A 14,196-nucleotide genomic window follows, 5' to 3' on the forward strand; every position below is an offset into this window, starting at 1 on the left:
AAAATAACCCAAAACCTTTCCTCTTCACAAAACCTCAGGATAAATATATTGGGGAGGAGAAATTGTATTTTTGTTAATTTAAAAATATATTGCTTCAAAAAAACCCTTTAGATGGTCTTTGGGCATTATTAGCATGCAGAATGTATCTTAAGAGTTTGTCATGGGGCCGGGCGGTGGCGCTAAAGGTAAGGTGCCTGCCTTACTACCTTCGCTAGCCTAGGACGGACCGCGGTTCGATCCCCCGGCATCCCATATGGTCCCCCAAGCCAGGAGCGACTTCTGAGCACATAGCCAGGAGTAACCCCTGAGCGTCACCGGGTGTGGCCCAAAAACCAAAAAAAAAAAAAAAAGTTTGTCGTCAGGTGGGACTTCCTGTGTCCGTTCACAATATACAACTCTCATATTTTCAGGGAGTCTCTGACCCTACCGTGACCTTTTGATCTCACAAGGCTTCTCACCTTATAAAGTTTTACAAGAATTTCTTCAATTTTATCACAAACCTTAACCATTTTTTAAAACAGCATAAGCATAACGTTTTCAGTTTCTAGATTTTTAGCAAGATTTATCTGGATTAAAGTAGCCATACCCAAAATGGAATACCTGCAATATGGAAATACTATATAACTATTGAATTTTTAACAGCAATTATGCAATATATTTAAATGCTACTTGAACTGGTCATAGTAAAGCATAAACCCTAAAGTCCCAATTTGAAAAACATATATTTGTAAGAGCTGTTGAGAATGAAAGCATTATCAGAAATTAACTTACCACTTCCAGATTACAGAAGCTGCCCTCTAGAGCAAAACTAAGAACTTTAACACCATATAAACCATAACTTCTTGCAAACTTTATTATAAAAAAATACATTTTATAGTAATTTTTTTACCCACACATGGGTGATAAAGATTCAAGAGCCTATGAAGACAATATGTATGTTCACATCTTGTTTCTAAAAACTAATGGAGAGGTTAATCTGAAAACAAAAACTAAACTAAAACATTTCCAGGAAACCCAGTCTCTTGGCTCAGCTGCCCCACTAAGAGTTGCAGAGATCAACTTTCTGCCAGTCTGGAGAAGATCTGTTTCCTCTGGTCTGTTGTCATGTGTTCACAAGCTTCTAAAATATTTGCCAAAATTAATGTCTGCTGAATGGTTTTTGCCTTCACCCATATTCTTCCATTCATTCCAAATACAATCTCCAGTGGATAGAGTTTTCCTATTTCCTGTATGATTTCACAGTCTGGAGCTAACAACCTAGCAAAGAAGAAGAAAATGAAATTGTTTGTCCTTTAGAAAAACTCTTGGTCAGTTCTTCAGTCACTCAAGCGTCCTTGCTTCCTCATTCCAGGAACAAGGTATTTGCTGTCACTTGGGGGGGGGGGGGTTGGAGACTGGGCACAATACCCACACTCAATGGCATTCAAGGCTTATCCTGGCTATGAACTAAGGGGACTATATGTGGTCTGGGGATTGACCCTGAGCCAGCTAACATGCAAAGCAGCACCTTAACCCCCATAACTTCCCCATCCCAATGCCACCTCCTTTAAGAAGCTTTATACTTACAGGTGTATCACAGGTCACCACAGTGGGCCATCTGAAGATAGCATATCCCTGTCATCAGCTTTATATGAAAAATATGTTTTTCCCAATGCTGCTCAAGCCCCTTCAACTTTAGAACTGTAGCTTTTAAAAATGATCTCTAGTGGTCAGAAAGATAGTATAGCAGAAAGAGTGCATACCTTGTATGTGGCTAACCCAGATTCAAATCTCTGGCACCCCATTTGGTTACCCAGGTTCAATCTCTGGTACCCCATTTGATCCCCTAAGCCATCAAGGGGTAATTCCTGAGTGCAGAGACAGGAATAAGCCTTGAACATTGCTAGGTGTGGCTCCAACAACCCTCCCCCATTAATTTTAAATTGACTGATGGTAGCAAAATATTTTTTTAACCAACTAATATTTCACGAGTGTTGACTCCAAAACTATAAAAGTGTACTTGATTAATAATCTTCTCTTAGACAGGAGAGAGCTCTGTGGTTGTTAATGTATGCCTTGCATATATTTTGCCTAGGTTCTATCCCTAAAACAGCATGGTCTTCAGAGCACTGAGCTTAAGTAACCCCTGAGCACTAACGGATGGCTCCAAGGCAAAACCAAAAATGCTCCTATGTCTTCAATTTAACTCTCCAAATTTGCATAAAGAGCAGCAAAGAGACTGATAAGAGCTCTGAACTTTAGCAGCTCTCAAAGAACGCCCATTAATAGAGCATAACTGTGCCTAAAAATTTAGCCTCTGGAAACTATTACTTCTACCAGAACAGAACTATAAACTTCTGTGACTGGTTGGCTACAGTGATTTGAGATCACATCAGCCAAGCAACATCTGGGCCCTGTTACTGAAGAAACTTCGGGAGTTTTATACAGTAGTAAACTCTTAGTGACTTAGATGGGAATGCCTGCTTTCACAATTGGGCTGAGTTTATCACTTCTGTTAACAGATTTTCCAAGCTAGCCCAGACTTTACCAACAAAGAAGCTACGTCACCAAATACATATGAATTCAATTTAGAGGGTAGGACTAAATACATGAGTTTAAAACTGCTATAGGCTTGTTCTACAAGCTTGTATTTTCCCTTGAAGATATCTCACTTGCTTGTCTCTTACAGTATTGCTTTTTTTCCCCCCCTCATTTACACTCTGGAGAAGCCTATGTTCTTTCCTAAACAAATACTTCTCTTTCTCTCCTGTAGGGTCAACCAATCTTTACCCTAAATAATGATTTCCTCTTTTACATGTCAAAGACCCATTTAGGTGGGAAGTTTCTAGACAGGCCCTTTACCTTCAAACCCCCCAACCCCTGCCCTTGGGTCTTAATTTCCCAATAAATACTGTGGTCTTGGCTGGCCTTTTCCTCTTGCTCCAAGTAGAAAGGTCCCCGGACAAATGTCTCACCCTTGCCAACTGGTTTGGATTATTTCCTGTGGTAGCTCCTGCTCCAGACTCGCATAGGATTTTACACTTTCCTCTGACTTCTTTCTAAATATCTTTCAATTAAGAACCATCTGCTTCATAAAATAAATTAAACTGTACTATCAACTTGTAAGAATCCAATTCCCCAAGTCAATCAACTTTGCAAAAAAATTATAGAAGACACAAGTAGGAAGTCATCAGAACTTACTTTCTAATTAATCCCAAAGTTACTTTAAAAAGTAGACCATCCTGCCCAATGACGCCCATCCCATTGGCTCTTCCACAGCCGTCAATACAGACCATCTCTGGTTCCATATCTTTATTAGCGACCACAAACTGGCCATAGATGAGATCTCCAACCTAAAATAATAATCAATAAAGTTTATTTTCTCTCAGCAAATCATTCTATAGGAAAAGCTATTGTTTCCTCAGGTAGCAATGCTAGCCACCCACAATTTTGTGGCTAAGGGACAGACTTGATTCCAGGATCTGAGTCTTGAAATGGGCAAAATTAACACAAGTACTCCTCACCCCTTTTAACCCACCAAAAAACCCCAAAACTGGGAGCCATCTCAAAGTCAGAGAATACTCTCTATCTAGAGTTAAACTCCAATATGGCAACCATTGCCCACACACAGTTAAATTGACATTCAATTCAAATCATATATATATAAAGTTAGTTTGCCAGTTGCATTAGCCATATTTGAAATGTTCAATAGCCAAATGTGACTGACTGGTGGCTACCATACTATTCAGTATGTAAAACTGAATAGTACCCAGGTAAAGCATTAGCATCATTAGAGAAATCACTGCTCAAGGGTACCAGAGCTAACTAACTCCTGACAAGCAAATTATACACACACACACACACACACACACACACACACAAATTGAGTGGTGGTAATTAAAATTCTATGCAATATTTACCTAAGAATCTCAGAGCTAAACTTCAATACAATAAAACTAAGGAATTAGAGAGTGAATTTGTTCTGTTAAGCACCTATAAGTTGCTGACTAGACATTCCTGCCTTTTGGAAGCATATGTCTTGAGGGTGACGGAGATGGATGCATAAATAAATTTCATTCAAGGCTGAGTCTGGTAGGTGTTAGAGCAGTCATAAGAAAAGTGCTAGGGGGCCCGGAGAGATAGCACAGCACAGCGGCTTTGCCTCTCGCAAGCAGCCGATCCGACCAGAGGTGGTTGGTTCGAATCCCGGTGTCCCATATGGTCCCCCGTGCCTGCCAGGAGCTATTTTTGAGCAGACAGCCAGGAGTAATCCCTGAGCACCGCCAGGTGTGGCCCAAAAACCAAAAAAAGAAAAGAAAAGTGCTAGAAGATTAGAGGGTTTGTAGATAGTGGTGTTTAGCCTGGGTCATGTCCCTGGGGCTGAAAAGGAGACTGAACAGTTCAAACAGAATAGTATGTGCAGGTACATGGACAGAATTAAGAGATGAGGATCGGTGTTAATTTGGTGGGGAATGAATCAAATAGCAGCAAAATAATTAGGTAACTAAAGGCAAGTAAGGTGAGTGAGAAGGGACAAAACACAAAAATGAAGAAAGGTCCAAATTGGGAGACTTGATGGAACAAGTGGCTTCCCTTCAAGGAAAAGGAAAAATTATTTGGAAAACAATGATGTGACTTAAGTTGAGATAAGGGTCCTAAAATGAATATTTGGCAGACAAAAAAAAATCCTATACCACTTTTCCCTCCTTCCCCTCTAAAATAATGGCTTAACTTTGTTAGGACTATGAGGTAAAAACAGTAAACACAGGTAAAAACAGTGAGAGGCATAATCTTCCAACTCAGTAGACAAAAAACATCTCACATATGTGAAATAAAATATAAAAATGAAAAGTAAGAGTATATTAACTGTCTTCAGAAATTCTTTCAACCTAAAATCATTACATAGATGCTTGAAGATTATCCTACAGAACTGCAAAACCGGCCATGCTGTGGGACAATGTTGTAGGCAGCTTTCTAATACTGAGGTCATCAATGGGTTTTTTTTTTTTAAATTACGTCTTAAATCAAAGGAATCTTATTGTTACCTGTACATTTGGTCTGTTTCTTTTTGTGGCCCCTTCAAATGCTAAGTAAGAGAGAGAGGCTGGTTCACTCCCTCCAACATCGACCTTGAAAGTGTCTCCAGACTTAGCCGTCACGATGCCAATAACATGGTCTCCTTTCACTGGGACATACTGCAAAGGAGGAAACACACACACATACATTTACACACGCACACAAAACCCATAAATGACCGTTACTTCCAAGATATCTTGGAAGAGCGTTGGCAATCCCAACTAAGATTTGGAACACAATTGAAGGACCGACCCATGGGAGTCCGGCTTCAATCCCCAGCACAACATCGACTCCGAAGCACCCCTGAATCAGACGCCCCCAACCCAACACAGCCAAAGTGTGTTGCAAAAGCTAATAAGAAATCAAAACAGCAAGAAACATCTTGAAATCCAATGGTTATAGATACGTTTCTTCCAACAAACCCGGCCACATGCCCACTTCAGTAAGGAGTCGGTTGCCTCTGCAGTGACCCATGGTTCGTTCTGCTGACACAAGCGCGCAGCCCGAAGGGACTCCTCCACTTAGAGAACCCATTTCCCCTACGCACCAAGTTGGTGCCTGTGAGAGAAATCCCGCTTCCTGCCACTTTGATCCACGAAATTAGTCCAGTTCTTTTTATTTTTTTTAATATACATCTTTATTTAAGCACCATGATGACAATCATGATTGTAGTTGGGTTTCAGTCATGAACAGGGCAACCCCCTCCACCAGTGCAACATCCCCACCATGAGCCTCTGGGACCCCAAGGGACTAGCCCGCTGACCTCAAAGACTTATTTTTTGTTTGGTTTTGGTTTTGGTTTTTTGGGTCACACCCGGCAGCGCTCAGGGGCTCCTCCTGGCTCCATGCTCAGAAATCGCCTCTGGCAGATACTGGGGACCATATGGGATGCCGGGATTCCAACCACCGTCCTTCTGCATGCAAGGCAAACGCCCTACCGCTGTGCTCTCTCTCTCCGGCCCCTCAAGACAAAGACGCAGTTCTCGCCCGGGGCCCGGGGAGGTGGTGGCAGGCTTTCCATGCTGCTTTCGAGCTAGCCCGTCTCGGACCCGCTTCCCGGGGGATCTCGGGCCCCGCAGACGAGACGCGGCGCCTTGCAAACCCTACGCGGAGGATCAGCTTCCCGGGGCTGCCTCCGCCGGCCGAGAGTTCTGCAGGCTCCGAGCCTGACAACTCACCCGCTTCTGCTGCGAGTCCACCCAGTACACGCCGCCGCCGCCGCCGCCGCCGCCGCCGGGCTCCTTGTGACGCAGCCGGCCGCACTTGGTCACCAGCAGCCGGTCTCCGCAGCGCCGCAAGCCCGGCCCGCACACGACGCGCACTCGGGGGCGCGTCCCGGGAGTCAGCCGCAGCGGCCGCTCCCCCGCCGCCCCCGGCCCCTCGGCGTCCGCCTGCTCCGGGAGCAGCAGCTCCTCGCCCGGGAGCACCACCTGGCCCAGCAGCGTTCGCGCCGCCCGCGCCCTGCCCACCGCGGAGGACTCGGCGACCACCGGCACGCCGTCCAAGGCCGCCATCGCCGGCGTCCCAGAGCTGGCGGGCTCCACGCTTCCGCTTCCGCTCCCGCCGCCGCGGCCAATCGCCGGCCCGCCCTGGCACTTCCGCTTCCGGTGGCACGGAGTTCCGTTTCCGGTGGCGATGGTGGGTCTTCTTTCCTGGAGCTTGTCCTGGAGTCTCTCATCTGTGGTTCATTGGTCGTTAGAGTCTTTACTTGCAGTGCCTCTGGTCGCACTGTGGAGTATGAGACACTTCTTTTTTTGTTTTGGTTTTTTTTTTGGTTTTGGGGCCACACCCGGCGGCGTTCAGGGGTCACTCCTGGCTCTGCGCTCCAAAGTCGCTCCTGGCAGGCTTGGGGGACCTTATGGGATGCCGGGTTTCGAACCACCGTCCTTCTGCATGCAAGGCAAAAGCCCTATCTCCATGCTATCTCTCCAGCCTCCAAAGTCATTCACTTATGAGGCTAGAGAGATAGCACTGCTGTAAGACATTACCGGTTCGATTCCTGGCATCCCATATGGTCCCCTGAGCTTGCCTGGAGCGATTTCTGAGCACAGAAAAGTAATCCCTGAGCGTCGCCGCAGTGTGGCCCCAAAACAGAACAAAACAAAACAAAAATTAGTGAGTGATTTTGGGCAAGCACTGCAGTCAAGTGTGCAAATTGTAGTCAAAGCTATAGCAAACAAAAATAAAAGATAAAACCAAGGAGAAAGGCAAAGGGATATTTGTGTAAGATAGAGAAGGCATATAAAATATTAAAATAGTATAAGAATACAGCTATGAAGCCAGAGAGGGAATATAGCTAATAATAAGCTTGTCTTTCCATTGATTTGGTTGCAGTTCCTGACATTCCATATAGTCCTGAGAGAACCACCTGGAATAATCCTTGAGCAGAGTCAGGAGCAAGCCCTGAGCACTGCTGTAGCCCAAAAACAGGCTGCAGACCCAAATTCAATCCCCAGCACCCCCTAATAGCCCTCTGAGTGCCCCCTGGAGTGAACCTTGAGGCAAGATTAAGCCCAGATGGGGGAGAATAAAAACAAAACAACACAGAACAACATCAAGGCATTTAATTGGGGTACAGACTATAGCAGGTATAGTGCTTACCTTGCACATTGCTGAATTTGATCCCTCGTACTTCATATGATCCCCTAAGCCCCAAAACTGTTTTAGATTATACTTTACAAAAATACCATTTATAAGCACTCCTGTAGTCATATTCAAAACTCAAGTGATTAATGCTTTAGGCTGCCAGGTTTTATTTTTTTTTCACTATGTAAGAGGATATTCAAAAAGAGTTATAGATGTTAATGTAATACATTTAAGATATACAAAGGATATACACATGTCCCTTTTATGTCTTTAGAAATGATCCGGGGGAAGGGTGTTGAATCCGGGACACCACTTTGGTTTGTGATTTGGCCATCGGGAGCCTGCAAATGTGGGGTAATAGGCAGTGGGGTGAAAGTAAAGGACTAGAAATGAGCCTGTAAGGTGATAAACAAATGGAGGAAGGAAAGCATACAACATAGATATTCTGTATATTGTAAACATAGATGAAACCCTATGATATCCTATTAAACTACTATGAAACTATCTACACCATACGTGCAGGGGCTAGCACCCCGTGCAGTTTGAGAATGGACACTGGTGGGAAGGAAAGTTGCCAGCGACTTCCCCAAGACAGCCTTACTTGTGCAGGGTGGGGGTTGGGGAAAGCCTGTAGTCCCTTTTAAACTCCTCCCCGACACCCACCTTATTGGCCCCCAGGGCAGGGGCCTAGAAGTTCGGGAGGAAGGAGAGGGAAGACTGTTGGGGGGAGGCTGAGCCCCAGAGTCTCCCCTAAGCTTGGCAAATGAGCCTTTGGCCTGAAGCCTTACTATTACCCATGCTGGCCAAGGCTTCCTGTCCCAGAGAGGAAATTAGTTCCTTAATTGTCCTTAATTAACCCTTAATTAGTTCCACTCTTGTGCAGGGTTGGGTTTGGGGAAAGCCTGGGTTGCTGTTTAGTTTCTGTTGCTTTCTCTCCACCCCCTTACCGGCGAGCAGTTACTGAAGAGATAGCACTCAACCAACTGAGGATCAATACCTGGCATCTCATCCAGTCCCCTGAACCCCACTAGGAATGATCCTTGAGTGAAGAGCCAAGAATAAGTCCTGAGCATAGCTGGGTGTGTCCCAAAAAATAAAACAAAATAAGTAAAATGTCTGGTAGCAGGTAATACTCCGTTTGAAGGTTAAAAGCAATTGGGAAATGTTTTACAGAGCAGCTCTGGAGGGTGGGGGCCTTTTAAGTCTCAGATCTGCCCCTAATAGAGAATATAAAAGCCACCATATTAACTTTCTGTGTATCTGCCTCCCTAAGATCTCTCACAGTAGTTTCTCACCTGATGAAGTGCTAAATTTGGGGCCACAAAGTAATCTCACCTGATGAAGTGCTAAATTTGGGGCCACAAAGTAAGGACTTGCTTTGCAACTGAATTTGACCCTTGTCACCCCAGATGGTCCCCTGAGGACCTCCTGTAGTGAGTGCAGAACCAAATCCTAAGCATCATGAAGCATGACTCCAAAACCAACCAACCCACAAAAAATCCCAGAAGGACTTGAGAATAGAACTTGCAGAGGGGGAAGGGAAAAGAATCTGTAGGATACAGTCTGGAGGTATGTTTCTGGAGAGGGTGTGAGGTTACTTGTTGCAGAAGCCTCATGCCCGAATTCCATGGGTTGGGGAATGTGGTTCTGGAAGCAACGTTGACACAGCAATTAATCCACTCAAAGTTGAAGAGAATAAAACAGGATCAGAAGAATTCCACCACAAACTTTCAACTCACTAGCAAAACATGCCAGCAGGTAGATAGACTAGTTCTGAAAATTGAAATCATAAGTGGCTTCTCCTGTGACTTTTATTGGGAAGAGGACCACCATGGAGAGAAAGTACATGAGTGGAGAACAGGTAGGGGTAAGGAACTAATCCAGAGGTACTTCCAGTCTGTGAGTGACAAGCACAAGCAAAGAAGAATTATCCTGAATAGAGTGAAAACCTGTTACTCCAATAGAGGATGGAGGTTACTGAGCCACAAACCAGGACAGTCTTTCTGTTCTCATGTCACAAACCAGCAAAACACTCAGGCCTCCTTTGGCCAAGGCTAGAATTCAAGAGCTGAAACAAAGGCAGGAGAACCTTAGGTGTGGGTGATTTGATAATATCTCAAATTCTCAGGGAAAGTATGGGGTAGATTTACAGGGATAGGAGACTTATGGAGTGGCCTATAAGGCCAGAAAGATGAGTTCAGGGGGTGTCCATTTTCTGCATGATTCACAGGGATTAGGAAACAGCTGGAATACAAGGTTCAGAGTTTGAAGCTGGGATGGCAGGGACTGCCATGGGATGTGAAGTTGGTCCTATACAAACTTCCTTAAGATCAGTGGCCAGGTGAGGAGACTGGGGTGGAAGAGGCCAACACAAGGTTTCTCCTTGAGAGTTGGGGAGCTGGGAGGCTTTGAGAATAGCTTGTTCACCCTGCTGGTTCTCTAGAAGTTGATCATTATGTACTTCTTCCCTCTTAGTGTCATAGAGTACACAATGGAATGAGGACATGAACATTTTCAAATTCTGACTCCCTTGGTAAGGTCGCCAGTCTCAACTGGTGTCAACTTTTACAGAAATTTAGTGGACTCATTTCAGAGGTACCACAGACATGAAGGCCCTCAGTGTGGGATGGAGGGAGAGTATTGTAGTGAAGCTGAGACAAATTCCCATGTAGGGAGGGAAGAGGCCAGAAGCAGCAGGGCAGGTGTGTTCAGAGTCTTTCTTCCCTCTCTAAATCCAAGGGGGAGTCAGACAGAGGAGACAGTTACTTCAGCCAGGATACTGGTTCTCTAGGTTCAGAAAACAGGATGGGGGTGGGAGCCTGGGGACCTGATGAGGGACCATTCTTTTCTGGGTTAGGGGATGAGGGCCACCTGTTTTACTCCTGCAGGGTAATTATCTGATCTACCTACATTCATCTTTCTTCATGTGTCCCAATCTGTGCTCTTGTTTTATTTGAAGGGGTGGGGGTAAGCCCACAGCCAGAAGTGCTGAGGGACTTTTCCTGAGTTCTTTGCTTAGGAGTACACAGACCTAGTCTGCAAGCTATATTTGAGAAATGTTTAAAAAAATAGAAATGATTGCACCACCACTACCTCTTTGCCTGTCCCTAAAGCAAGAGCTCAAGGACCAAGTGACTGAGCTCCAGGATAGATTTGTAAAAATGTGCATGATTCTCCTGACCAATCCTCCTTCCTCCCTTGTCCTTTTCTGGGCAAGATGCTTCCTTCCTCTGGACTTTGATTTTCTTTCTTTTTTTCCCATTTTTTTTTTCACGCCACACTCAGTGATGCTCAGGGGTTACTCCTGGCTATGCCTTCAGAAATCACTCCTGGCTTGAGGGACCATATGGGATGCTGGAGGATCGAACTGCGGTCCATCCTAAAATAGCATGTGCAAGGCAGACGCCCTACGGCTTGCATCACCGCTCAGGTCCCCGCCTTGATTTTCTTGGCTCTGAAATGGACTATTGAATCTTTGAAAGGTACCTTGGGAGACCAAAAGCACTACTTGATTGGTCAGGAGGCCACCAAGACTGGGTCTAAGGCAGCTCCGATTCAGCAGCTTTGTGCAGAGCAGAGGTTCCTAGGAGTGGGAGGCTGCCAGGAAGGAGTCAGGCATGAGACAGGGAAGGCCCCATCTCTTAGGCACTGGTTACAGACTATGAGAGGATTGTGCAGAAGACAGATGCCCCAGAGGCTGTCTGCTTTGTCATGGTGTCAGTGATTAATCCTCGCATCTCTTTGCTGGTCTGGACACCTCTTACCCTCCTGTCATGTCTGCAGGTAAAAGTCAGGTCCAAAAAAGTACGTCAGGGGCTGGAGAGATAGCTTGGAAGTAAGGTGTTTGCCTTGCATGCAGAAGGTCGGTGGTTCAAATCCCGACATCCCATATGGTTCCCTGACCCTGCCAGGAGCGATTTCTGAGCATAGAGCCAGGAGTAAACCCTGAGCACTGCCTGGTGTGACCCAAAATCAAAACAAAAAAACAAAATCATTTTAATCATCAGCATAATAATCAGCAGCAGCAGAATGATTATCTGATCCACCTACACCAGAAACTGGTAATATTTCAGGGAGACCTGGGCACCTAACAGTAGGTGGCCACTGAAAAGTTACACAAGCAAGTGATGCTACTGCAGAAGGAGCTCCTGGATCAGCTGCTGGAGGAGAGAATTCAGAAGAAGGTGTATTTGGAGAAAGTCCAGAAAGACCTGAGGGACATTCTGGTGTGTGAGAGGATCTGTGGAAAGAAAGCCTGGGATCCACTTCTTCTCTCCCTCTCTGCCTCCTCACCTTCTTCCTTCACCTTTAAAAACTCACTCAAAGACATTATTGTTATAAGGTCCAGAGACAATAAAGTTAAGGGCTGGAAGGACTAGCTCACAATTTGAAGCTCACCACAAAGAGTGATGAGTGCTGTTAGGGAAATAACTACACTGACAACTAGCATGACAATGTTAAAGAATGAGAGAAGTAGAATGCCTGTCTCGAATACAGGCAGGGGTGTGGGAGGGGTGGCATTGGTGGTGAGAAAGTTGCACTGGTGAAGGGGAGTGTTCTTTTTTATAACTGAAACCTACCTACAAACATGTTTGTAATCACAGCGCTTAAAAAAAAGATAATTAAAAAAATATGAATGAAGAATGAGGAGCTTAAGGCCCAGCTGAGCATGGTACAGCTAAACTTGGAAAAGTGTGAGTGATGGGTCCCCAGGCATTAGGGGACAGGCTACTTTGGGGGTGGTGCCAAGCAGACACTGCCCTATACCCCTCTGCCTTTCTTGGTTGTCTGAAACCCTAGTGCTTCCCTACAGCAAGAGAATTGAAAGTGGTGGTGAAGGTGTAGACATGGAGGTGGCAGAAATTGTGAAAGTGGACATGGCAGAGATGGTAGACTTGGAGCTGGCAGAGGAGGTAGCAGAGATGAGTTCATAGAAAAAGAACAAAAAACTTGAGTCTGCCTAGAAACCTGGACATCTTCAAGGCCTCAGTAAGCCTGACCATCCCATATGTAGTCCCTGGCACACACCCTTGTTTCTCTCAGATTTCCTTCAACTCCAACGTTCCCTAGAACCAATGGACCAGCAGTCACCGCACTCTGCTTGTAATCCCATGAATCTGTGAGGGTCCAGGAGGGGTGTCCTTCACAAGGCACCCACACAAGCCCCAGACTACCTCTTTCCCACAGATAGAAATCACACCTGAAGTCAAAAAAGACCTGAGATTAGAGTCAGACCTCAGAACTCTGTGCAGTAGGAAGCTGCAGACATCGGGATTCCCCAGGGAAAATCATCTGGCTCTGCAAAGCCAGTTAGGACGACTAGATCCATACTCACACATAATACACTCCCCCCTTTTTTGGTTAGTTTATGAGCCACACCCGGCAGCACTCAGGGGCTACTCCTGGCTTTGCACTGAAAAATCACACCTGGCAAACTTGGAGAACATATGGGACACCAGGGATCAAACCCAGGTCATTCCCAGGTCAACCTCATGTAAGGCAAATGCCCTACCCACTGTGTTATCACTCTAATCCATAATCCCCTCTTTTTATTATGTGGATGAACCATACCCTCTCAAAATCCCTTTAATTTAGGTCAACCTTGTCTTTCCCTCCCTCTTCCCCATCCTCTTCACTCTTCTTTCCACCTTCCTCCTTTTCCCTCACCCCTTCCCCCTCTCCTTTCCCTTTCCATCCAGGAAGTGACACTTGACATACTGGGGACAACAAAAACAAGAGCATAGCACCCCTGGATTAGCTAGAGGATTTTACACACAGTAACATTGAGTCTCATTCCCTGCTGTGCAAATGAGTTACACAGTGCCTCCTCCACACCCTTCCATGTGTGAAGGAAGAATGGAAAATGACCCATAAAATTAAATTTTACATCTTAAAATTAAATTGGGAGTAAAAGGCCTATGATGGCCACTGGGGCTCAAAAGACACTTTGAATCCCCTCAGAGTAATTTGCCAGGAGAGGAAACAAGGCAAGGGGAGACATAGGAACATAATGGGTACAGGAAAGCTGGAGGCTGCTGCTGCCCCACAAACAGATAAATGATACAGGCACGTGCCCATTGCTAGCTTAGACTCTGTGCCCCACTGACACATGGTCAGGGTAGAGGCAGAAATGACAACTCCACAATGGCCCAGGAATATGGAAATGTAGAATTCCCACCATAATATAGATTTTCCCCAATCTTTACGTGCTAATATTGGGGTCAGAAATGTCCTCCAAATTAGGACTCTTCAACTGGAGGGCAGAAGTGCCCCTCAAAACTTAGCACCTTAGTATGGGGGGGACAGAAATATCCCCCAAAGTTAACAAGTTGAACAGCGGTTCAAAATATTGCAACTTGGTACCTTATATGGGGTTAGAAATGTCCCCCAGGGGCCGGAGTGGTGGTGCAAACCATAGGGTGTTTGCCTTGTACGTGCTAACCTAGGACGGACCGCAGTTTGATCACCCAGCATCCCATATGGTCCCCCAAGTGAGGAGTGATTTCTGAGCGCATAGCCAGGAATAGCCCTGGGTGTGGCTCCATCCAAAATGAG

General features: G+C 45.5%; 1 protein-coding gene across 1 annotated transcript; it reads right to left on the minus strand.

Annotated features, from left to right (window-relative positions):
• Window positions 1-914: 914 nt before the first annotated feature.
• On the minus strand, window positions 915-6,569 carry EXOSC3 (exosome component 3). The gene is made up of 4 exons (XM_049773930.1): window positions 6,234-6,569; window positions 5,025-5,174; window positions 3,181-3,332; window positions 915-1,257 (listed from the first exon to the last, which is right to left on the minus strand). Exons 1-4 carry the CDS (start codon window positions 6,567-6,569, stop codon window positions 1,056-1,058), a joined length of 840 nt encoding a protein of 279 aa, XP_049629887.1. The 3' UTR covers window positions 915-1,055.
• Window positions 6,570-14,196: the final 7,627 nt, after the last annotated feature.

Source organism: Suncus etruscus, chromosome 1, assembly GCF_024139225.1.
Source record: "Suncus etruscus isolate mSunEtr1 chromosome 1, mSunEtr1.pri.cur, whole genome shotgun sequence".
Taxonomy (NCBI): domain Eukaryota; kingdom Metazoa; phylum Chordata; class Mammalia; order Eulipotyphla; family Soricidae; genus Suncus; species Suncus etruscus.

Coding starts and splice junctions, on each gene's coding strand:
- EXOSC3 (XM_049773930.1), bottom strand. CDS start 6,569: ATGGCGGCCTTGGACGGCGTGCCGGTGGTCGCCGAGTCCTCCGCGGTG. Junction 3,333..5,024: donor GAAACAGACCAAATGTACAG/GTAACAATAAGA, acceptor TTATTATTTTAG/GTTGGAGATCTCATCTATGG. Junction 1,258..3,180: donor ACTTTGGGATTAATTAGAAA/GTAAGTTCTGAT, acceptor CTTCTTTGCTAG/GTTGTTAGCTCCAGACTGTG.